Raw genomic sequence first — 26,177 nt, 5'->3', positions numbered from 1 at the left:
TTTATGGGAAAGCATTTAATTTCTAAGATTTGCAAGCATTTGTGGGAAAATAATGGCTTTTGTAATAAAAATTCTAGCAACACTCAGGTTCCGATAAAATTTCCCACTCTGCGTATAAAAGTCTCTGGTACATATTGTCCATGTCATAAATATAAAGGGAAGGTTAAACACCTTTAAATCCCTCCTGGCCAGAGGAAAAACCCTTTCACCTGTAAAGCGTTAAGAAGGTAAGACAATCTCGCTGGCACCTGACCAAAGTGACCAATGAGGAGACAAGATACTTTCAAAGCTGGAGGGTGGGGGGGAACAAAGGGTTCTCTCTGTCTGTGTGTTGTTTTTGTCAGGACCAGAGCAGGAATGCAGGTCAGAACTCCTGTAAAAAGTCAATAAGCAATCTAGTTAGATATGCGTTAGATTCTGTTTTGTTTAAATGGCTGATATAATAAGTTGTGCTGAATGGAATGTATATTCCGGTTTTTGTGTCTTTTTGTAACTTAAGGTTTAGCCTAGAGAGATTCTCTATGTTTTGAATCTGATTACCCTGTAAGGTATTTACCATCCTGATTTTACAGAGGTGATTCTTTTATTTTTTCTTTAATTAAAAGTCTTCTTTTAAGAACCTGATTGCTTTTTCATTGTTCTTCAGAGCCAAGGGTTTGGGTCTGTGTTCAGCTATGCAAATTGGTGAGGATTTTTATCAAGCCTTCCCCAGGAAAGGGGGTGTAGGGCTTGGGGGGATTTTTGGGGGGAAAGATGTTTCCAAGTGGGCTCTTTCCCTGTTACATTTGTTAGACTCTTGGTGGTGGCGGCAATAAAGTCCAGGGACAAAAGGTAAAATAGTTCATACGTTGGGGAAGTTTTAACCTAAGCTGGTAAAAATAAGCTTTGGGGGTTTTTCATGCAGGTCCCCACGTCTGTACCCTAGAGTTCAGAGTGGGGAAGGAACCTTGACAGTCCAACATTCCTGTATGACAAGTTAAAAGGTACATAATTAAAGTCTAGGTAAAAGGCCACATATGAGGAAGGGAATTTGTAAACCTTCCTTTTGGGAAAAGCTAGGAGGAACACACTCCAACAGCAAGACGATCAACTGAATCGGACAATCATTCAAAGCCAAGCCAGAAACATATCCGCACAAATACGCACGCATGAAACAGAAGCGTTTTTAAATTGGGTCTCCTGCAAACATATATTTCTGGTTGTTCTCCACTTTTCCATCTTTACTTCCTATACACACAACATCCAGTGGCACTGTGACTCTTCTTTCAGCCAAGAAGGGCTGGACACAGCTCACCCAAATGCTTAGTGCATGGCCAGAACTGTTACTGAGAATGTTGCAAGAAGGTTCCTCCAGAAGTTTAGCACACTGCTTCTCTCCTGTGGGCCTGTGCAGTGAGGACCTGAGCTCAGCACCAAGATTTGTACCCTTTGGCAGCTGTCCCAAAGCTGCCATTAGATGTCCCAGCCTTGCCCATTATATTTTGATGGCACTCTCACAATCTACTTTTTAAAAAATTGTTCACTTTTCAAACCATTGTATATATTTAGATCTCGTAAAAGTAAACATACTACTTTGGGGTACTATATAATTAATAACTGACAATAAGGGGTTTCATTTAAATAATGTGTCCTTAAAAAGTTTCTGTAAACATGTTTTAGGCCTCTGCTCTAGAATACAGGGACAAAAGAATTATTTTGCAAAACAAAAAGTTTAAAAGTGGCAAATCTGCTATCCTGTCTAATATGCCATAGGTGATAAAGCTTGCAAGTCTACTTTGAAAATTCAGTTTATTTGAACACTAATATATTTGGGCATTTTTTTGTTTCCATGGCACTTGAATCAATTGTTTTTAATTTGTTCACAGGATTACCTGGCACTGCTGCAGATCTAGAAAAAAGAAAGCTTATTTTTGGGCAAAACTTTATACCTCCAAAGAAGCCAAAAACTTTCTTACAGCTAGTTTGGGAAGCGCTACAGGATGTGACTCTTATAATCTTGGAAATTGCAGCCATCATATCTCTGGGGCTCTCATTTTATCAGCCGCCTGGAGAAGGGAATGAAGGTAAAAACAGTTTATACTTATCTGTAAATTTCACTGGTGTTGAGTTAAATGTTTTTGTTTGTTTGTCTTCCTATGATACTAACATGAGTTTTTTTTTAGGTCAGCATTTTTGTTTTCTTCTAACTCCTAGGACTATTACTTAAAATCTGAGAGATAACATTTTTCTAAGGATACATGAACTTGCATTTTTCTTGCAGAGCTGTAAGAAGTTGCTGAATCCCAAGACATGCATTAAAATATTTAAAGAAAAATCCTAACTTTCTTATAAAGCTTCTTTGAAAATGTCTTTTAAATTCTCTGTCATGGCCATTTGAGCTCAGCTTTAGTTTATGCATTTACTCATCTTGGAAGATCATTTACCAAATAATAGAGAAGGAGCATGTAATCAGTTTATGTACCAGTTATGTCTTATCATCCAGCATAGATCCATAGGGGCAGATACTCAGCTAGTGAATTGAGCTATGACAATTTACACTAGCTGAAGATCTGATCCATTAATCATTCGCTCACTGACCTTCTCTAATGCTACTTTTTAAAAATCTTTTGGCCATTAAGCTCTCAATAAGCCTAATTCAAAGAGAAATGAGAGGGACTATGTCATGATCCCATGCTTTACCTACAGATCTTGTACTGCAGTGTCCTACTGCGGTATTGGTAGAAAGTTTTAAATTGTTTGTGTGTCTGGAGAATTCTCTCTAATTCTCATACATAAAAGAGTGGGTCCCCTCCACGTTTCCAAACTACCATGTCAGGCAAATGATCCAGGGTTTTTTTGTTTTGTTTTGGGTTTTTTTCAGTTCTCTCATTGACCAGTGGAGCTACATGAGACATGCTTTGCAAAATTATGTGAATGACTTGGCAAATGTATGAAGAATGTCTTCTTCTAAATATAGTCTAGAAATGCTGTTTCATTCGTTTCACTGTCCTTTGGCTACATTCCTTAAAGACCTTTCTTTCTTTTCCATTCACATGCATATATACAGTGCACTATACACTATGTACATATTTTTATCATTTATTATTCCTTTATATATAACGAGATATCCTTGTTGTATACTAATGGCCTGCTCTTTCTGGAATCTTTGGCAGTTTTGCCACTGACTTTAATGGGAGTGCAATTTGGGTCCTAGGCGAGAAAGAAGTTAGATAAATTTCTTTCCCAACTGAAACAGATATTAAAGGGTTTTTTGCATTTTTAATACTATTGTCGTATAGTTTGACATTGTGATGTTGCTTGTATGAAGGATATATAAAACCAGGATTCGATCCTGCAAACGCTTTATTCGCATGAGCAGCCTTTACTTGCTTGAGTAAGGATTTGCAGACTAGGGCCCCATTTTTATTTGTAATTTATGAAGAAAAAAAATCTTTGAAAATACATTTGACTGATTTTTTTTTGTTGTGTGCCATCAAGCTATGAATTTTGCTTTGATACTGTATTTAAAATGTTCGGATTCCCATGGGAATCAGTCACATGTCTGAGACACAGAAGATATGCTGGAAAACTCAGCAACACAGCATGGGGAAATGGGTTCATGTTTTACCATAACAGTATTTCATTTAAGTGTTCTTTAACATGTTTGCCTTCCCTAGGTTTTTAGTAACATTTTGTTAGAAGGATCTGGCTACTGTGACAAAGTTCCTCTCTGCCTTAGTGGGTCCTGCGCTTATTGGCGGATTTGCTTGCCTCAGAGATTCACGGCAGCCCTCAGTTTGGCCACTTTTACTAGTGGCTCAAACCTGCTGGTCACTCAGCTAACCTCATCACTGGCCAGCATGGGAAAAAGAAAGGAGAACAATCCCCGCAGTCTCTGCTGATCCACCATGTGGGTCAGGGAACAGCCCAGAGACCTTCCCCTCTGGTGGGACCCACAGTCCAGGTCAACTCCTCCTGGTTCTGACCAGGAGTTAGGAGGATTTGGGGAGAACCCGGGCCTGCCCTCTACTCCAGGTTCCAGCCCAGGGCCCTGTGGACTGCAGCTATCTAAAGTGCCTCCTGGAACAGCTTTCACGATAGCTACAACTCCCTGGGCTCCTTCCCCATGGCCTCCTCCCAATACCACCTTTATCCTCACAACAGGATCTTCCTCCTGGTGTCTGATAATGCTTATACTTCTCAGTTCTCCAGCAGTACGCCTTCTCACTCTCAGCTCCTAGCACCTCTTGCTCCCAGCTCCTCGCACGCACGCCAAAAACTGAAGTGAGCTCTTTTTTAAACTCAGGTGCCCTGATTAGTCAGCCTGCCCTCACTGATTCTAGCAGCTTCTTAATTGACTCCAGGTGTCCTAATTAGCCTGCCTGAATTCGTTCCAACAAGTTCCTTCTTGTTCTGGAACTGCCCCTGTTACCTTACCCAGGAAAAACGGACCTGCTTAATCTGGGACTAATATATCTGCCTTCTATCACTCTCCTATACCGGATCCCAATAGGATCACTCTCCTCTAGCCATCTGGCCTGACCCTGTGACACTACGTTTACATGGGGAAAATGTATCATGTTAGTAAAAATGTATTAATCTGACCTTTAAAGTATGTTGTAAGGCTTCCCTTTTTCCTTCAGACATTTAAAAATGAGGGGAAAGTCTCAAATTACTGGACTTATATAAAGTCATATAAATATACAACTAACATGTTAAACATGATTTTGCTCTTACTGTGGACAAGGGCAGCCATGTTTAAAAACATGTTAGCTGGAGATTTAAAGCATAATTTGTCTCTATATTAGGTGTTGAGTAAAAAGAACCTATGAGGTCTTTTAAAAAAATATTGTTATAACCTAGTTAAGGCCCCTTCATTTCCAGTTTTTATTTTTATTTTTTCCCAAGGATTTTTATCTGTTTATTTCAAAAACTAAAGAATGGATGACAATCAATGCAAAAAATTAACTTCACAGTTTGCGGGGTAATATCAGAGTTATTATTGGGGAGCAGGAGGACAGAAGAAAAGCAATCAATAGAGAAAAGTAAGAGTTTATTGTTTATGAAACTGTTATTTCTCATCTCCATTACAAAAATAAAAAATAAAACTCCTTGTTAAAACAGTTATTTTCAGAAATGCAGTCAGATGCAAGGATGGCTTGGTGTCACAGGAAAGAGATCAAGGAGCATACGCAAGGAATAGTACTTCAGCAGAACCCCCATCCACAAACCATCTGTCTTGTCACAGAGGTGGGAGCCAGGAGAGATCAGATCCAGTCACTGAGGCAGAGACCTGTCCGCAACAAGGGGACTCTCTGCACTGCAACTCAGCTCCACTCCCTAGTGCCACTGGCGGATTGGAGTGACTTTTGCCGGCCCAGGCACAGGAAGGGGTTCTGACTGGCAAGTGAGGCAGACGGGGGCTTCTCTCTAGGCAGTGACACGTTCCCAGGCCCAGCTATTCACAGGAGTGGGGATTTGTGGGGGTGCCCTGCATTCACAGGGAGGAGTGGAAGCGGTTCCCAGCACTCACAGGGGAAGGGGGTCCCTGGGTCCGGATACTCATAAGGGAAGAGGGAGTAGAGAGAAGGGGTCCTTGGCATGCATGGGGATAAAATGGGGTGCCAAGCCCTTGGAGGGGGGGAAGGGAAATAGGTCAGGAGGGGGTCTAAACTCATGGGTGCAGCCTCCTGATCCCTGTGGCCCATTGCTGCAGTAGTTGGTGGTCTTGGCAGGCTCCCTGATTATCTTGCTCCCCCACTGTGCAGCTGCAGCAGGCACCAACTGGCAGTTCTCCTCCTCTGCACAGGCACACTAAGGTAGCCAGGGGAGATGGGGAGACAGAGTGGGGAGCTGGGTCTGGAGAGCTTGAGCAGGTATAAAATCCGGGTAGAAATGGCAAAAATCTGGTGTTTTCAAAATCTGGGAATTTTTAGGAAGGTTTTTGGTAAAAGCCAAAAAAAAAGGGCCTTAACCACTCTATTGACAAATTAATGTGCCTGTTTCTTGAACTGAACCTTGGGTCATATCACACAAGGACATGCCAAGCTACATGGTAAGATGAGTATGTTTGCAAAGTGGTGGTTCCTGCTGCACTAGCTGTCATGTGAAGATGATTAAATACCTGCCTCAGTTTTCTATGGTACTTGTCAATTACATTTGATTTGCCTAGGGACTATTGCTCTAACAACATGGAAATCATCATTGCGCCATTTTTCTTATTGTATGGAGCTTTTAGAAGTCCCCTTTACCTGTGTTCTGTCAATTGGCTGCCCTCATTTTCCTGAGATTCCCTGGGCAATGCTTTCCAAAGAGCAATAGGTGTAACAAGGATTTTATAATCAGTGACTAGGATAATGGATCAGACACCCCCGAGCAGAACAAGGATCCAAGTTTTACTCCTCTACTGAACCTTCCCAGTAACTTAATGTAGTAATTGAAATGGGCATTGTCTGAAAGCAACAGGAACTACAAAAGCTGTGAGGAAACAGAGTTTCTGTCCAGTAGGAAATCCTATTTCAACATTCATTTTTGTTCTGAGCTGGGGCAAAAAAAGTGAAATATTTAAATTTTTCACAGGATGAAAGATTCCAAACCAACTTATTTATTTATTTTTGGAAATGGGAGTAGTAGTTTGGGTGCCTGATGCCTCCATTGTTCCTATGGACTGGGCTCCCTGGCCAGACTACATCTTCCATAATGAACCTGTAAGCATATGACTCCCATGATGCGCCACACTACTCGGTCAGTTTTGCATCATGGAAGTTGTAGACCAGCCAGGGATCACAGCCAATAAGAGGGAATGGAGGCATTAGACAGCTCCCATAATGCACCACCACAGGAAAATGCAGTTTTAATGTTGAATTGACACAAAACAAAATGTTCCGGGTCAGTTTAACAAACTAATATTTCAGTTTGGATCAAATTGATCCAAAATAATATACTTTTCTCTTTAATGGTTCCTGATGAAAAATTGAAATTTTCTGCAGGAAAATGTTGATTTTTAATGGAAACTCCATTCTCAGTCAAAATATTTCCAACAGAAAACGCCCAACCAGCTCTCATGATTGTGCTGTAACTGACATTAATGCTCCTTGCCTCCCTTGTTGAATTTGTAATTGAACATGTTTCTATGTGTAAAGTTAAGGGTACAGTGGTAGTTTTTGAAAGTGTTTGTCATGTTATGATTCCCATGGAATTAAGGAACATGGGGAGTCCTATAGAGCAGCCATAAGTACAACTGTCTGCTCAAGGCAATAATTCGAAAACCAACAGGCTACCAATGGCCTTTTATTAGGGGTGAGTGAATGTTTTGGGCTGAAATTCAGGCAGGTCTGAAACTCCATCCAATTCTTCAACTGAAGTGGAGTACAACATTTTGTATAGGTCTGAATCAGTTTGTGTAAGTGAAATCCTGTTCCCTCCAAGCTTTGACGCTAGGTCTGCAGGGGCATAACAGTTGTGGCAGACACTTGGCTGGGCTTCAGTGAGTATGAAATACAGTATAATACAGTGGAAGTACAATGGATACCGGGACTTCCCTGTACATGTTATAGGTACTGTGACAAAGCTCTGTCCTTGCCTCCGTGGGTCCCGCATTTCCTGGCGATTTCGCTAGTCTCAGAGGCTCACTGTGACCCTCCACATAACCCTTCTCTCTCTAGAGACAAGGGTCACAGTCTACTGAGCCATTTTCATCATAAGCCAGTGAGGGAGATGAGGAGAAGTTATCCTTCCTTGCACAGTCTCTGTTGTCTCCCAGTCTCAGTGATTAATCAGGGGGCAACGGAGCCCGGGCCCACCATCTACTCTGGGCTCCAGCCCAGAGACCCTAATAGTATCAGCTATGGTAGCTGACGTTTTAGAAACATAACATGTACAATTCCCTGGGCTACTTCCCCCACAGTAGCCCTCACTTCCTCAAGCTCCACTTCACCCTTACCTCAGGGCCTCCTTCCTTGTGCCTGATATATGGTGTGTACTACTCAGCCTCTCCGACAGCACAACTTCCTCCCACAGCTCCTGACATGCACACCCACCTGACTAACTGGGAGGCTTTTAACTAGTTTCAGCCAGCCCCTGATTGGCTTCAGGTGTCCCAATCAACCTAGCCTTCTCCCTGCCTTCTGGAAAGTTCTTAATTGGCCCCATGTGTCTTAATTGACCTGGAGCAGCTGCCATTTCACTTATCCTGGTACTAGGGATTTGTTTAGCCTGGAGCTAATATATCTATCTCCCACTACTTTTCCATAGCCATCTGGCCTTGCCCCGTCACAGTACTAATATTAAGAGAAGGATTTTTAGAACAGTAGAAAATTAATGATGCATCATTCCTTCCAGACATTTCAGAGTTCTATTAGGGAAGTGTCTTTTCATGGCTGACATTTTGGTTTCCTTAATTCAGAAGTCAGTGGTTTTATTTTCTCCTTTGCAGGCCAGCTAGCTTATGGGAAAGGTCTTTGCTCTGAATTTTCCGCCACAAGAGCACATTTCAGAGATTTATGGGGTGGTAGATAGAGGAGAATAGAGGCATCAAGGGAAAAATCAGCAATGTCACAGTCTGGTAAAAATCAAGGGACTACATTGAGTTTTTACTCACTTCTCTGCATTTTGTATGTGCAAGGAAGTGAAGTTCGCACACTGCTCTGAGCAGTGTCTACAGTCATACTACATTTGGTCCAAATATATACCCACTTCTGGGGGCTTTAGTTATATTTGTGACTCAAACAAGCTTTCACATCAATCTTGTCTGATCTTGGGGTCCATGCACAAATTTCTGTCCTAGTCCCCAGTTTGCTCTGCCTAAAGAGTCACTTCTACTTCCCTCATATCTAGGATGGAGTTAAAAAGGTGATCCTGCCATAAAGAATCAGCAATAAACAGCCAGCATTATCCGGCATGGCTTCAACACATGCTGACAATGTTCTGCCCCAGAGAAAGCTCTGGGAGGCTCATTTTCCCTACTACGCGGCATGCAGGGGACGTGTGCAGGCTGCTCTCTCCTTTGTTTGGAAGGAAATAGCCCTGTATCCTCCAGCTTCCTCCGCAGTGGGGAGGAATCATGCCCTAGGCTTTACAGAGGGAGCCATACACTCCCATTCATTCCCCTAAATCCAGAGGCTTTGATAATCCCTAGCTCTCAACCAGGGAGTGTGGGAGAGGAGGGGAACAGAAGGCTCCCCACTATGCACCTACACAAATGCCAGGGACAATCTGGCCATGTATTGTATAATTTTCCATATCCTTGGCTATCCCCACTTTCCCCTTCCCCAAAACCACACCAACAAACTTAATCTAACACCTGATGCTTTGTGTGTTATGTATTTGCTTTAGTACTTGCAGGTCGCAGGCCTTTGAAGTCTCTCACTTCTCCAGTACCAAATTCTTATTGATCTTTTTCTTATAGTTATTGCTAAGACTACAAATTTATATTATGTTTCCAAGAAGTAAACTCTCTGTGGACTCTGTTCTCTCTGATGGTTTGTCTGAGTTTTCATTTCTCAGATGAAATCAACTTATTCTTAAATTTTGTAAATGCTTGCTGGGGAAGCCTTGGACTCGATTCTCATGTAAGCTAACACATCATCTACCTTGAAGAAACAAATACTTGTGATTTAGGCAACACGTACATGTCAATACTATGTAGTCAGACATTGGAAAAAAAGCTCATTAAAACCAAATACTGTATTAGAATGCATGCAGTATCTGCCAACATGAATATATTATTATTAATTTTTATTACCTTAGCACCTTGGAGCCCTTGTTGTCAACCAGGACCCCTGTATCAATAAAGACATCATATGTGACATCCTTAAACAAGTTAAATTAGGTCCCAGTGGATAAAGAGTTAATGAGAGTTGTTGAAGGGGAAAAAAAGTAAAGGCAGTAATTAATAAGCCATTTCTTTAGCCTGTGATTAAGTAACATCAAATAAATAAAACAGCTGGGAATTCTGAGCATCCCCTAAGGAATTTCAGTTCATGTAGTTGGAATTGATGCACAAAGTGTTTAAGTGAATTAAGACTGAAATTACAGTAGTCAAATTTATAGAACATTACCTTCTCTTCACCCAGGCAATCAACATACAGGGTTTTCGCATAGTATGTAGCATTTTAATTTTGCTAAAACGATTGCATAGCTCTCAAAACATGAGGAAACTTTAAATCACTTGAAGTAAAGGAGGCTACTTATGCTTAAAATTAAACATGTGTTTAAGTGTTTGCTGGATTGAGATCAGAGTACTCAGAACCTTGTGGGATCAAACTCATATTCTAGGATTCGAGAATCAAAGTTTCAGAGACTGATGCAAATTACTTAGTGTTCTCCAGCCATTAAAACAAATTCATGAAGTTTATTAATGTAAGAATAAAAAAGTAAGCACTGGAACTTACCAAGGGAGCTTGTCATATCCCCGTTGCTGGAGGTGACTAAGAACAGGTTAGACAAACATCTCTCAGGGATAGTCTAGGTATACTTAATCCTGCCTCTTGGGGGCATGGACTAAATGACCTCTTGGGGTCCCATTTCTATGATTCTGTAATAATTGGTCAGTGTATGAACGAATCAAATATGGAGTAACTAAGATTGGTACACTGAAGAAATTAACCTTCAAGTCTGTCTTTTATATAAAACTCTAATCTGTTCTTCTTTTAAATCTTCTATTTTTGAAAGTATTGACTGCCTAAAAATAACCTTATTCTCTTTGTTTTATAAGGCCAGTATTAATGTTGTTCCAAAATACCACCTAAATCACAAACATATATTTATATCGTACTCTTTGGTCGAACCCCACCAGTACCAGTGCCAACTTCAGGACCCATTTTACTGGTTCCACAGCTTACAAATCCTCTATAGACTATGCAGATACTGAAGGAACTCTACATCTATGTTAAATTAATGTGCAAGTTATAATTCTTTTTGCACAGTGAAAATCAATAGATGCTTCAAGTATCTTATCCACTAAATGGTGACAGCATAAAGTAAAATTAGAGGCCTTCCCATAATCTAAGGGTATGTCTACATTACGAAATTAGGTCGAATTTATAGAAGTCGGTTTTGTAGAAAGCGTTTTTATACAGTTGATTGTGTGTGTCCCCACACAAATGCTCTAAGTGCATGTAGTCGGTGGAGTGCATCCACAATACTGAGGCAACCGTCGACTTCCGGAGCGTTGCACTGTGGGTAGCTATCCCACAGTTCCCACAGTCTCCGCCACCCATTTGAATTCTGGGTAGAAATCCCAGTGCCTGATGGGGCTAAAACATTGTCACGGGTGGTTCTGGGTACATATCATCAGGCCCCCCTTCCCTCCCTCCTTCCATGAAAGCAAGGGCAGACAATTGTTTTGCGCCTTTTTTCTTGAGTTACCTGTGCAGACGCCTTACCACGGCAAGCATGGAGCCCGCTCAGCTAACCATCACCGTATGTCTCCTGGGTGCTGGCAGACGTGGTACTGCATTGCTACATAGCAGCAGTTTATTGCCTTTTGGCAGCAGACAGTGCAGTATGGCTGGTAGCCGTCGTCGACGTATTCCTGGGTGCTCTTTTAACCGACCTCAAGGAGGTCGGGGCACCTGGGCAAACATGGGAGTGACTCAGTCAGGTCATTTCCCTTTTAAGTTTCGTCTCATGGTAATTCAGTCCTACCGGCAGTGCACTGTCTTTTAATCTGCAGCCAGCAGAAGACGATGGCCAGCAGTCATACTGCACCGTCTTCTGCCGAGCACCCAGGAGATGACGATGGCTAGCGGTCGTACTGCACAGTCTGCTGCCAGCGAGATGTATAAAGATAGATGAAGTGGCTCAAAACAAGAAGTAGACCAGATTTGTTTTGTATTCATTTTCTCCTCCTTCCCTCCCTCCGTGAAATCAACGGCCTGCTAAACCCAGTTTTGAGTTCTATCCTTGAGGTTTTGAGTTCTATCCTTGAGGGGGCCATTCTGTTTCTCGCAAAGCCATCCCCTTTGTTGATTTTAATTCCCTGTAAGCCAACCCTGTAAGCCATGTCATCGGTCACCCCTCCCTCCGTCAGGGCAATGGCAGACAATCGTTCCGGGCCTTTTTTCTGTGCAGATGCCATACCATGGCAAGTATGGAGCCTGCTCAGATCACTTTGGCAATTAGGAGCACATTAAACACCACACGCATTATCCAGCAGTATATGCAGCACCAGAACCTGGCAAAGCAAAACCGGGTGAGTAGTCGATGTCAACGCGGTGACGAGAATGATGAGGACATGGACACAGACTTCTCTCAAAGCACGGGCCCTGGCAATGTGGGCATCATGGTGCTAATGGGGCAGGTTCATGCCGTGGAATGCCGATTCTGGGCCCGGGAAACAGGCACAAACTGGTGGGACCACATAGTGTTGCAGGTCTGGGATGATTCCCAGTGGCTGTGAAACTTTCGCATGCGTAGGGGCACTTTCATGGAACTTTGTGACTTGCTTTCCCCTGCCCTGAGGCGCAATAATACCAAGATGAGAGCAGCCCTCACAGATGAGAAGCGAGTGGCAATAGCCCTGTGGAAGCTTGCAATGCCAGACAGCTACCGGTCAGTCGGGAATCAATTTGGAGTGGGCAAATCTACTGTGGGGGCTGCTGTGATGCAAGTGGCCAACACAATCAAAGATCTGCTGATATCAAGGGTCGTGACCCTGGGAAATGTGCAGGTCAAAGTGGATGGCTTTGCTGCAATGGGATTCCCTAAGAGTGGTGGGGCCATAGAGGGGAACCGATATCCCTATGTTGGCACCGGAGCACCAAGCCGGTGAGTACATAAACTGCAAGGGGTACTTTTCAATAGTGCTGCAAGCTCTGGTGGATCACAAGGGACGTTTCACCAACATCAACGTGGGATGGCTGGGAAAGGTACATGGCGCTCACATCTTCAGGAACTGTGGTCTGTTTCAAAAGCTGCAGAAAGGGACTTTATTCCCAGACCAGGAAATAACCATTGGGGATGTTGAAATGCCTATAGTTATCCTTGGGGACCCAGCCTACTCCTTAATGCCATGGCTCATGAAGCCATACACAGGCAGCCTGGACAGTAGTCAGGAGCTGTTCAACTACAGGCTGAGCAAGTGCAGAATGGTGGTAGAATGTGCATGTGGACGTTTAAAAGCGCGTTGGCAGAGTTTACTGACTCGGTTAGACCTCAGCGAAACCAATATTCCCACTGTTATTACTGCTTGCTGTGTGCTCCACAATATTTGTGAGAGTAAGGGGGAGACATTTATGGTGGGGTGGGAGGTTGAGGCAAATCGCCTGGCTGCTGGTTACGCACAGCCAGACACCAGGGTGGTTAGAAGAGCACAGGAGGGCGCGGTGCGCATCAGAGAAGCTTTGAAAACCAGTTTCATGACTGGCCAGGCTACGGTGTGAAAGTTCTGTTTGTTTCTCCTTGATGAAACCCCCCGCCCCTTGGTTCAGTCTACTTCCCTGTAAGCTAACCACCCTCCCCTCCTCCCTTCGATCACCGCTTGCAGAGGCAATAAAGTCATTGTTGCTTCACATTCATGCATTCTTTATTAATTCATCACACAAATAGGGGGATAACTACCAGGTGGTGGAGGAGGGAAGGACAATGCCACACAGCACTTTAAAAGTTTAAAACTTTAAACCTTATTGAATGCTAGCCTTGTGTTGCTTGGGCAATCCTCTGGGGTGGAGTGGCTGGTTGGCTGGAGGTCCCCCCACCGCGTTCTTGGGTGTCTGGGTGAGGAGGCTATGGAACTTGGGGAGGAGGGCGGATGGTTACACAGGGGCTGTAGTGGCATTTTGAAAACTGGAACGGAGTTCTGATAGCACAGATTCCTCTCCCCATACAGCGATCAGATCCCGTACCTCCCGTTCAGTCCATGCTGGAGCTCTTTTGCGATTCTGGGACTCCATCATGGTCACCTCTGCTGATGAGCTCTGCATGGTCACCTGCAGCTTGCCACGCTGGCCAAACAGGAAATTGAAATTCAAAAGTTTGCGGGCCTTTTCCTGTCTACGTGGCCAGTGCATCTGAGTTGAGAGTGCTGTCCAGAGCGGTCACAATGGAGCACTATGGGATAGCTCCCAGAGGCCAATACCATCTAATTGTGTCAACAGTACCCCAAATTCTACCCAGCAAGGCCGATTTCAGCACTAATCCCCTTGTTGGGGGTGGAGTAAGGAAATCGATTTTAAGAGCCCTTTAAGTCGAAAAAAAGGGCTTTGTCGTGTGGACAGGCGCAGGGTTAAATCTATTTAACGCCGCTAAATTCGACCTCAACTCCGAGTATAGACCAGGGCTAAGAAATTATTTCTTGGTTTCATGGAAAATATCAAGTGGCACTAAATTAAACATAGAGAATTGCCTTATTTTAACAAACTCATCCTTAAGTGATTAGAATTTTACCCTTAGAGATGTCTTATGAATGACATCAGGGAAAATTAAAATTCAGGAACCCTGCTCAATGACTTTCTTATGAAAATTATTTCACAATTTTGCCTCATATCAAGGAATCTCACAGTAACTAACAAAATTCTTCAAATGACTTAATCTCAGCAACCTTCTTGTCTCAAAACAGAATGAGGGGAAACAGCTGAAATGCCCTGTGACTCCACATTGCCTGTGCAAACTTCTCACCCAACAATACTGTACTTTGAACAATTCTGGTAAAGTGATACAAGTGTTTACCTTTCTACCTTCCTTTAAATCTTTGGAAGACGTAAACAGTGGTTTCCCCCAGGGATCTGAACTGGGCCCAGTCCTATTTAACATATTCATAAATGATCTGGAAAAAGGGGTAAACAGTGAGGTGGAAAATTTGCAGATGATACAAAACTACTCAAGAAAGTTAAGTCCCAGACAAATTGCGAAGAGCTACAAAAGGATCTCACAAAACTGGGTGACTGGGCAACAAAATGGCAGATGAAATTTAATGTTGATAAATCCAAAGTAATGCACATTGGAAAACATAATCCTAACTATACATATACAATGATGGGGTCTAAATTAGCTGTTGTCACTCAAGAAAGAGATCTTGGAATCACTGTGGATAGTTCTCTGAAATCATCCACTCAGTGTGCAGCAGCAGTCAAAAAAGCAAACAGAATGTTGGGAATCATCAAGAAAGGGATAGATAATAAGACAGAAAATATCATATTGCCTCTATATAAATCCATGATACGCCCACACCTTGAATACTGCGTGCAGATGTGGTCGCCCCATCTCAAAAAAGATATATTGGAAAAGGTTCAAAAAACGGCAAAAAATGATTAGGGGTATGGAACGGCTTCCGTATGAGGAGCAATTAATAAGACCAGGACTTTTCAGCTTGGAAAGGAGGCGACTAAGGGGGTTATGATAGACGTCTATAAAATCATGAGTGGTATAGAGAAAGTAAATAAGGAAGTGTTGGTTACTCCTTCTCATAATACAAGAACAAGGGGCCACCAAATGAAATTAATAGGTGGCAGGTTTAAAACAAACACAAGGAATTCTTTTTTCACACAACGCACTGTCAACCTCTGGAACTCCTTGCCAGAGGGTGTTTTGAAGGCCAGTGTTATAACGGGGTTCAAAAGGGAGCTATATACATTCATGGAAGAAAGGTCCATCCATTGCTATTAGCCACGATGGGCGGGAATGGTATCCTTAGCCTCTGTTTGCCAGAAGCTGGGATTGGGTGACAGGGTATGGATCACTTGATGATAACCTGTCTGTTCGTTCCCTTTGGGGCACCAGCCATTGGCCACTATCAGAGGACAGGATACTGGGCTTGATGGACCTTTGGTCTGACCCAGTATGGCCATTCTTATGTTCTTATTATTTACAGGTTGGAAGACCTGAATTTAACTTTTGGGGCCTCCATCCAATGACACAGTGTTGCTCTAAAATATAAGATTAGTACTTTGGAAATTAATTCCAGGTTAATTGGATCTTATTCCTTAATTATGACAGATTGGTTTTTACCATCTTTTCCAGCCGAGTCTCAAATGACTGAATCTTTGGGATAAAAGTCTAATTTCTGATACATTATTTTATGAGTTGATAGAGGGTGTTTAACGTAAGGGGCCTTCCTTTTCAGATGCTAAACAAACCTAAACCAGTGAAAAGGCAGGTCCTATATTAGAGGGGGTGTAAAGGCAATATAGCATTAGAAGCTGAGTCCTCATCATCTCTGCTAATAAATAAATACATTGATCCAGCTTTGATCCCATCGTTGTCACAATTTTTGACTATTAATGCTTCTTTGGAGCCATACTAGCAAAGGAGAAAAAAATTACTGGGGAAGCTGAGACAACAGAAAAGCATCAATCAAAAAATATGATCAAAGAATTAAACTCAAAGCCGTCAAAACAGAGTTTTCCAAGAATAAAGCTGTGGATGCTCAAATAATTTCACAACTCTTCAATAAAACACATCTTTTTAGAATCTCAAATTTTAAATGAAAGATTTCAAACCTTCTGTCAGTATAAATGATTAAGCAGTCAGCAGCCTAGAAATATAATGGAAATGGAAATATTTGACCTGAACCCCTTCCCCCCCAACCCCCCCTCCCCCGCTTGTACTGGTAGAATCCCTCAGTTTAGCTTCCCTCCTCCATAGGCTGGGCCTGGCTGGAGCAGGAAGTGGTTCTTATTGGCTGACTATGCCGAAAGAACGACAGGAGACATTAAATATGGGTTGATTCAGGCTGCAACTTTATTATTAGATGTCTGGGACTAACGTGGCGGATAAAATGTGCAGTGCAGGTGAAACCCCCTCTATTAAGTGTGGGGGGAGGGGGATGAATGGTTTTACCAGTCCCTCCCCCTCATCTTTCCATTCATGTCCCTCCAGCAGATCCACTGCCAGGCACCTCCAATTTCAGCCAATTCCAGGGGTGGGGGCTTCCACCAGCCCCCCCCCTTTATCCAGGTTCCTCCACCGATTCCCTTGCCGGGACCTTACCAAACCCCCCTCCTGCCTTGTAAGGGGGGGGTAAGGTGGACTATAATGATGGGGGGTTGGCTCCCTGCTGTACCAATCAGAGGAGTCCTCAACTGCCTCTAGCTTGCTCAATTACCAAGCACCTCTCCTTAATTCCTTTTCCAAGCCATTTATCTGTTCTTTTGTGCTTTAATTTATGGAGTACCTGCACTGAACATTCGCCACAAGGAGGCACTATCCATTAGCTTGGTGACCTCCTCCCCACATCCAGTAGGGTTCCCAGACTTCTCCCAACACCCTCTTTTATATCAGCCAAAAATATGGCAGTACCTGAGTTTGACAGATGCACCCCATCCTTCCGAAATAACTCTGGTGCCCCATAGAATATGCCAGGATGTGAAATTACTGTGTCCCCCTAGGGCAACAAGAATTTGGCCACTTCCCTGTTCACATAGCTGGTTTTGTCCATCCTGGCGGGGTTCATGGCTCCCAGCCAGACCCTGCACTGAAGCATATTTGACCCGACAATGTTAATGCCCAGAAAAATTCCCAGGATCTGCTTCAGGTCCCTCCTAGTTCAAAGCATTAACTCCACCCCTTTAAGTGTTCCCAGATCATTTTCTCCCAGTGTATCCGATGGCCACTGACACGCATGCACAGCATACAACAGTGGTATCAGTTGATCCCATCCCATAACATGCCCGTCTGTGTGTCCCAACTGAGTAATGCTTTGCCACCGAATCCCAGCTGGGAGCCCTCGGGCAATCTGGATGCATACCTATGCACCCAAAACACAATACTGTGCCCACAGATCCACACCCTTGTGTGTATAGCCGGCTGTCCCGTATCTGAAATGAGAACACAACTGATTAATGTTGATTTTCCACCTGCGGTCTTACATACGTTTGGTATGCATTAGACTACCAGTGCCCGACTGCCTGAATAGCATCTGCTTCCATACCTATCTGCGCTGCTGCCATAGCTGCCCCTATTCTGAATGAATGGGAACCAAATTCATGGGCTGGCAGCCCCAACATCGTTAGCCCCTGTCTAAACATGGTAATGAATTGATATGCCATGAGGAGACTCCTGTTTCTGTGTACAAAAAGGGGGCCTTCTCCCTTTCACCTTATTGCCATGTAGGCCCTCAACACCCGAACGGGGCAGACCCCAGGCTCCCCACCTTCCCATAGGGTAACGAATGCACCCTGGCCAACTTCATCAGTCTTTGACCTTCACAAGTGTAATATCACAGCATGCTTGTGCCAGTTTATGTTACGAAATTCCAAAGCACTTCCCATAGAATCCCTGATGGGCCCAGGAACTAACTTACTGGTCCTGAAACCACAAAAAAAAAAAAAAAGCTGTCAAGAATGCTGCCCTGAATAGGGACACCTCCTGTGCATATGACACTGAGGATGTGAAGGAGCTCCCTGAGTGTGGAAACCCTGATGGGATGACGGGAATCCTCCCTGGGTCCACCTCTATATGACCATCCCACCAAAAACCTTCGAACAAAGAAACCCCCACAAGGATCTGGGTAGCCATTTAGCCTACTGACAAATGTAATGGCCGAAAGGCTATTTGAAATTGTGGAGGATGCCAGTTGACGGGTTGTCAATGACAGCATGTACCGCAGCACCTGTTCCTCTGTAATGGGCCGCATTGCTGACTGGCCTTCCTGCTCCTGAGCGGGATGTCCTGCATGTGTGTGACCTGTTCCGCTTTGTACAGCCCGTAGTGCTGTGGAAACAACCTCATATGCAATACATTTAATTAATCATATTAGCTCCATGCTAACTGGCCCCCATCAGATGCTGCCTAGCTCAGTTGGGTGAGCGAGAGCTACACCTGGAGCCCCCACTTCCCCAAGCCTGATAGGCCATCTGTAGGCTGACTTTGATACTCTGGTGCACTACCCCAGGCTTCCCCAGCCACTTGCCCCTGCTGTATGGACTGTGCCCCTGGCTTGCCCTGGGTCCACTCTGTGTGTGATGTTATTGCTTTCTGGGTTTCTGTAGCAGTGAAACTAACTTGCGGGGGCGGGGCGATTCAAATTCCCCCCATCCTGTTGTGTTCTGGCTACACCAGGGAAAAACTGCAACATGATTCCCTAAACATCCATGTACACTGCAACTGCTATGGGAGGGACCCACTCCCCCCCCCCCCCTCTTTCTCCTTCTTCTATCTATTCCCCCTCAAATAAACTCTACCTCCCTTTGTGAATCTGTTCTTCTATTGCTACCCTGTTCCACTGGTGCCAGAGGAAAAGGAGAATTAAGCCTTCCCTTTTGTGAAACCATTTCTTTCCCCTTTTTGGGTCCCCCTGGAGCCACGCTGAGCCTCTTACCAGCTGCTGCTGCTTCTGCCTCGCTGACTGACGCAAGGAATGGCTTGTAACCGAATGGCTTGTTAGTTTGGCTTTCTCTGTCTTTTCCCCTCTTTCTTTCTCTTCTGGCCCTCTATGGGGACCCCACTTGGTCTGAGATAATCTACTAGGGCCTTGTGTCCCCTGCCGCAGCAAGGTTTCCTCCCCCTTAACTGTCTGGACTGCCTGTTGGGGCTGAATTGAGCTGCCCAGAGTCCTCTCCTACCTGCCAGATGAGCATGGGAGGTTTCTTCCCCCCTCCCCGCTGTATGGGCTATGTGTGAAATTGCGTTGGTCCCAGTGCCCTCTTTCTCCACCTGTAGTGATTGCGGGGCGGGGGGTGGTGGTTCCCTGCCTTCCTCTACCTGACACTGTCTGGCTTTATGTGGGAGTGGATTGAGCACTATTTATGAAATAGTCAAATAATAATAATAATGAAAAAATTGGAAAGCGGCCAGCGGAGGGTAACAAAAATGATTAGGGGACTGGAACATATGACTTATGAGGAGAGGCTGAGGGAATTGGGATTGTTTAGTCTGAGGAAGAGAAGAATGAGGGGGGATTTGATAGCTGCTTTCAACTACCTGAAAGGGGGTTCCAAAGAGGATGGATTTATACTGTTCTCAGTGGTAGCAGATGACAGAACAAGGAGTAATGGTCTCAAGTTGCAGTGGAGGAGGTTTAGGTTGGATATTAGGAAAAACTTTTTCACTAGGAGGGTGGTGAAGCACTGGAATGCGTTACCTAGGGAGGTGGTGGAATTTCCTTCCTTTGAAGTTTTTAAGGTCAGGCTTGACAAAGCCCTGGCTGGGATGATTTAGTTGGGGATCGGTCCTGCTCTGAGCAGGGGGTTGGACTAGATGACCTCCTGAGGTCCCTTCCAACCCTGATATTCTATGATTCTATACTGCGTCCCTCTCACTGCTACCTTCCAGTTGTGGCAGGGAATTGTTTTTGTTGTTGTGGTTGGGTTTTTTTTTTAAATAGAACTCCGAGCTGAACACATGGGGGTTTCTATGGAGCAGGGAACCAGTGCCTGCTCCCCCCTGCCACCGTGTCCCAACTCCTCCCTGTTTCTATGGCCTGAAACGGGGAAGGGACTGCTGCCCCCCCTCCAGCCCTCACTGATTGTCTGGACTGCTTCCACATGGGGGTTCTATGGTGCGGGGAACCTTTGCCCGCTCCCCTGTGCCACAGTGTCCAATTCCTGCCTGTTTTTTATGTCCTGAAATGGGGAAGGGGTTGCCCCCTGCTCACAGTCTGACTGCATGTAGTCCTACAGCAAGCCATGTGCGGAGCCTCTGCTTGCAGCCTAATCTGCTCCGAGTCCCTCAGTTTAGCTTCCCTCCTCCATAGGCTGGGACTGGGTGAAGCAGGATATGGTTCTTAGTGACAGCAACCCAATATTTTATTAAATACAAAAAAAAAATTCACTTCAAGGATTTGCTTAAGAATGTAGTTTGCTTTTCAGATCCTGCCTTAACTTCTAGTTGATTGCAGGATTGTCAGATTTTTCAATTTGAAATGTTTTTGCCACTAAGTTGTTTGAAAAATAGGTGCTATGTTGTATGGTATTACTTATGAATTTCAAGTATGCAATGCAGAAAACAACGCCTCCATACACAGATCATTCATATATATTAGCGTTTCCAGATCAGAATAACAAAACATAAGGGTTCCATCATAGAGAGCAGCTAACCCCACATGCCTAAAATAAGACAGGTATTTTTTGTTTGAGAGTGACAGAACTCTGAAGATGAGACTTTGTCACTTCTCCTACGGAGAAACCAATGGGGGGGGGAAGACCTTTGAGACAAAATGTCTAAAACTAAAAGAGTGTACATACATGTTTAAAATTAGGCATCCTATTAGGCCCTTGAGAAAAGAATGCAACAACATTCAACTTCCAATCCATATGGGTACACTTGAGATTTTAAAAAAAGGATTATCCGGTGAAAGGAGGATAGGAGTCCTCCTAGGGAATCCTTAGAAAGAGGAAAAATGCATATACATGTGCATGTTTTACTGTTTCATTCCATTGCAATTAGATTTAATGTGATAAAAAGGGAAAATGCTAGATATTGACCTACTGGCCCCTTGGAATACACCGTTCATTCTATTTCAGTAAGCATCCATCTGTTCTTCGTTTTTAAAAAAAATGAATATAAGATTGTGTTGAGACCACAATTGTACATTATAAACTCGTCTTTTTTTTCGGCAATGATTCTAATTAACTCTGGTTTCAGCTTGATTTGCATTCTGGTCCAAGAGATTAAAGTATAATTTACTAATCTTTTACTAACACAGTTTTTCACCTATTATAACTTTATAGCAAAGAGTGGGATTTTAAAAAGTAATTAACTGTGCAGTTCAAGAGCTGATTTTGTAACTGAGTGATAACTTTTCCCCATCTTTCTCAACACATTCCTATTTGGATGCCTGTAATAAATTAGTGACAGTGCAGTGATGCTGAAGAAGTGGAAGAAGAGAAAATCCTAAGAAGTGGGAATGGAAACTCAACAAGGAGGCATCCCAAGGGGGTTAACTGAAAAATGCACAGCCCAAGTTGGGGGTAGAGAGCCTGGAAAGTCCCTTAGCAGGGAAGGGGGAGGAGGGAAGAGATAGGAAAGAGATAGATAGGGAGACCAGAGGCAGGGGACTTCAGGGCTAAGAAAGGGAGAACGAAAAAAGGAGCAGACTTAGGCAAGAAGGACCAAAGGACATATCAGGGAGATAGGAAAAGGACCACAGAAAAGTGGGAAATAAGAAAGTGGTCAGACCCAGAGAAGTAAAATGGGAGAAGCACCCCAGCATGGACGTGGAGTGGGAGAGGTTTGTGAAAGATCTCCAAATGTAGTAGAGGGAGAGAGATTCAAGATGGGTGGAAGAGAAGGGGACAACGAAGGTTGGAGCTAAGTGAGGGAGATGATAACAATAGGATGGAGAGAGGCAATAAAGCAGAAAAGGAAAGGAAAATTAAACTGGCAGAAAAGTGGAGATAAATATACACAAGCTAGATGGCAAGTTAAGTTTTTCTTTTAGAATTAGGTGCCTAAACCATTATGGACACTACATGTACATTTTTAAAAATAATCTAGACCTTCTTCAGTATGAAAGTGCTGTGAAGGGGCACTGGGATGGAAAGGAGATTTGCATTTCTAGTTACAAAACAAATGGAAAAATATGCTGTTTTGTTTCTGGATTGGGTTGTGTTTCTGGATTGGGTGCTTGTTTAGTGTTTCTAGCTTTTTGATTATTTTATATGCACAAAGTTTCCATGTGCATCTGATGGGAGATGCACAGGAACATTTGCTGGGTTTTGGTGCTCATCTATTGATATTATAAAATAATCTAGCTTGCCCCATGCAGGCTTCCCTACTGCAGAATTCCAGGCAAATACCAGATAGACATGTAGTTTATTGGGCACAAAATGTTTGTTGTGAAATGTTTTAAAATATTCTAAAATGCATGAAATTGCAGCTGATATTTCAAAATATGTCTGGGAGGACCTCATCTCTTTCGTGTCTTTCTATAGCCTCCCTGGTCCCCTTCCCTCTTGGCCCTGGCTTGCTATGGACCAGTCTTATGTTTTGAAGGCTTATGCATAGAGATGGTCAGGACTTTTTGATTAAACGTTTTTTTGTCAGAGAATGCAGATTTGTCAAAACTGAAACTGTTTTCAGAGAAGGGTTGATTTTGACAAATTTCTTGTTTAAAAAAAAAATTGGGGAGAAAAAAAGTCCAAGTGGAAAAAGTTCCACTTTTAGGGCCAAAGTGACTTTTCATTTAAACATTTAAGTTGTTAATTTAAAAATGTCAAAAATAAGTTGAAATAAAAATGAAACATTTAGAGTGATCTGATCCAAATTTTTGTGACTTTTTTTTGTTTACAATTTTTTGTGTGTGTGTGTGTGTGCAAATTTCAACTTTTTGCCTTGTTTCTGGATGAGGAAAATTTTCATAATCTCAAATTTTCTTGAGGGACAGAAAAACATTTCCCATCCATCTCTACCTGTGAATGGATTAAAAAACAAATTCAAAGAAAAGTGCTGTAGCTGGCAGGGTAGCTATGTAATTGATGGTACAGTGAGTAAATACCTGTCTATAAGCAGCCTGTCTGTCTGCAACATTAACACAAGTGTTCGAATGGAAGGATATTGGTGAATTCTAAGAACTGTAATTTGCTTTTTGTTATACTGAAGCTGCATTCCAAGTCCTCCTGCATTTGTGACTCTCAAGGACTTGAAACAAGAAGCAAATGTTTGTATCTTTGTTTTTATCCTGGAGAAAACTTCTAGGCCAAATTTATCCCCAGTAGAATTCCACTGAAATTACTGACACCAGTGATTAATTTGGTCTGTTGCCATTATTTTCTAAAGGTGATAAGGAGACTTCAATCTAAGGAACTGACTCCAGTACATGTAGTCTAGCAACACCTCATGGTGAAGAGCTTTGGAGGTGCTAGATATAATGAAATCAAAACAAAACAGGAGCCCAGTTTAAACTCCTAGCTCCCTGGTCACTATTTGATTTGCTGCAGCTGCAATGGCTTAATTATTCTGGTTTGCAATATATTGAGAACTATCTTAACCAGTAAATACTTGGTCAGTTGAATATTTTTTAGCATCTGTGGGCAGCCAAAGAAACATGTTCTATTAAAATTAGTGATGTATGATAAAACAATTGTTTGAGAAATCAGTCAGCAAATCACAAATGCTGTGCTTTGATTATTTGTAATAGCTCTGTTGAAATGAACGTCAATTCCGCCTGCGGAGGGTGAGGAGATTACCTTTTACAGAATTGTTTTGCACACTTTGGTAGTTTCTCTTTTATATACAACTTCCCTGTAAAATAATCTTGGTTAGAACATCTTGTTTTAAAGTGAAACATTAAAAAAAGTAATATATTTGGAAATAAGCACATTTTATGTGTTGAAAAAAGCCACAGAGTGATACAACAACATGGGCATCTATTACAGAGACAATTAATGTCACCCTGTAAACCCTGGTTAATGATTTTGTTCTCTAAGCAGAGAGGGAGAGAATAGGGCTTTGTTTACAAGGAGTTACTGAGCAAAGTCCCCGTGATACAGACTCTAAGGATCTGGTTGTGTTTATGAAGTATTTGATCTGAACTAACTATGTATTTGTTTTTAATGTTTTATTGAAGTTCTGGCTTAGGAACAGCTCCTGTCGGGGTCAAAGTGGCTTGATGCTAGTAGCTGCTTGTGTTTAAATTAGTTAGTTTCTGTGTCGGTTCTTCGAATCATTCCTCTGTGATATTCAACCACTAACATTGGCTACTCAGAGAAATCCAAAATCCTCTGCCCCCAAAGGTGCAGTGTACTCCAGTTTTACCTGAAACCACTGTTTTGGAAAACAAATAGGTTTATTTAAGAGAGATAACATATTTAACTAGAAGCAAGGGAGAGTCAGGGTTGCTGGAACAATTTCTATAGTAGGAGTGCTGAGAGCCATTGAACCAAACTGTAAACCCTGTATATAATAGAAACCACTTCAAGTGAAGGGGTGCATCCCTAGTTCCAGCACTTATGGGGATAGTGGTGGAAATATGGCTACAATACAACTCAAAATCATAAAACCTTTCCTATCTAATAAATTAGGTTTTTCCCCCAAAGTTTTGTTTATTGTAGAGCTGGCAGGTTTCACAAGAACCAGGATCCAAATTTTCATGAATCCCTTCCACTCCACAAGGGGTTCACACAGTGAATAGATACATAGCGCTTTTCCTCCTCCTGTGTTACACTGAAACAAAGTGAACCCATCTAGTTGTAATGCTCCTTTTTATCTTTAAGTGGTTTCCATTGTCTCTGATGGGTTTCCGTTGAGAATCTTGATGCTGAGCAAGGCTGAACAAATGAGTCTTACATTGCATGACCTGTTAAATGACGCAGGATGACAACCGTCTCCTGCCTAAATAGGCCATTACCAAGACACATTACCCCTGGTGACTAATTTCTACTCCAAATCCATAAAGCATACTTTAAATGTAAATACATGATTCCTTAGCTATTACCTGTACATACCTCTCACTCTTTATGGATAAATATCCTGTAAGACGCATGTTTGGTGAAATGAGTTTGTCAGGTCTGAGGTGAGAATTGTTTGTAAAGAATAGGGGATCCTTTTTCAAGGGCCTCTGTCACAATTTCCATGAGCCTCTGTGCTTCCTGGTTCTCACTGGGACGAGGAGAGGAAGTGATCCTGTGATATTCATCTTCAGGCATTTACCAACTTGCTGTAAATAGGAAGTACTGAAAATCTCACAAAAGATGCTGGTGAAATTCTGACCCTACTGAAGTCAATGGCAAAACTCCCATTAACTTCAGTGGGGCTAGGATTTCACATGCTGTTCTTCTGTGATCTGCAGTTTGGTGTTGCACACTTAAGAGATTCCAGTTAAGTATCCAAAATCTTTTCCAAGCCAAACTTTTTAAACATGTTGACATTCACACATCACGGAGCTAGATTTATGTTTTTAGGAGCAGCAGAGGGTTACCTATTCTGTCTAGAATTGCATACATTATACATACCGTGCTCTGAACTTGATCTCTCCCTCCTTTGTAGGAAGTGCTCTGGGGCTCAGTGCCTAAGATAATTTTGGCACCTTAAAAACTAACAGATTTATTTGGGCATAAGCTTTCGTGGGTAAAAAACCACTTCTTCAGGCATTTGAAGAAGTGTTTTTTTTTTAATCCACGAAAGCTTATGCCCAAATAAATCTGTTAGTTTTTAAGGTGCCACCAGACTCCTTGTTGTTTTTGTGGATACAGACTAACACAGCTACCCCCTGATACTTAAGATAACTTTGTTACTCCTCTTGAAGGAGAATACAGAGATGATTTTAATCAGTGACTCTGCAAACCTCTGTGGCTTGTTTAATTTCAAGTGAGCATTCTGATAAA

The 26,177-nt window shown here is 42.8% G+C and overlaps 1 protein-coding gene across 20 annotated transcripts in view; it reads left to right on the top strand.

The window, feature by feature from the left end:
- The window catches only part of ATP2B2 (ATPase plasma membrane Ca2+ transporting 2), a 714,211-nt gene that overhangs the window by 484,718 nt on the left and 203,316 nt on the right, over positions 1-26,177 (top strand). For all 20 annotated transcript variants that reach the window (XM_074958190.1, XM_074958179.1, XM_074958178.1 and 17 more), the window contains one exon: positions 1,866-2,063. In XM_074958190.1, coding sequence (XP_074814291.1) covers positions 1,866-2,063 — 198 coding nt within the window. The remainder of the gene's footprint in view (positions 1-1,865; positions 2,064-26,177) is intronic.

The sequence above is a fragment of the Natator depressus genome, chromosome 7, assembly GCF_965152275.1.
Source record: "Natator depressus isolate rNatDep1 chromosome 7, rNatDep2.hap1, whole genome shotgun sequence".
NCBI lineage: Eukaryota > Metazoa > Chordata > Testudines > Cheloniidae > Natator > Natator depressus.
The sequence above is the reverse complement of the archived record's forward strand: the minus strand, read 5'-3'. Positions and strand labels throughout refer to the sequence as shown.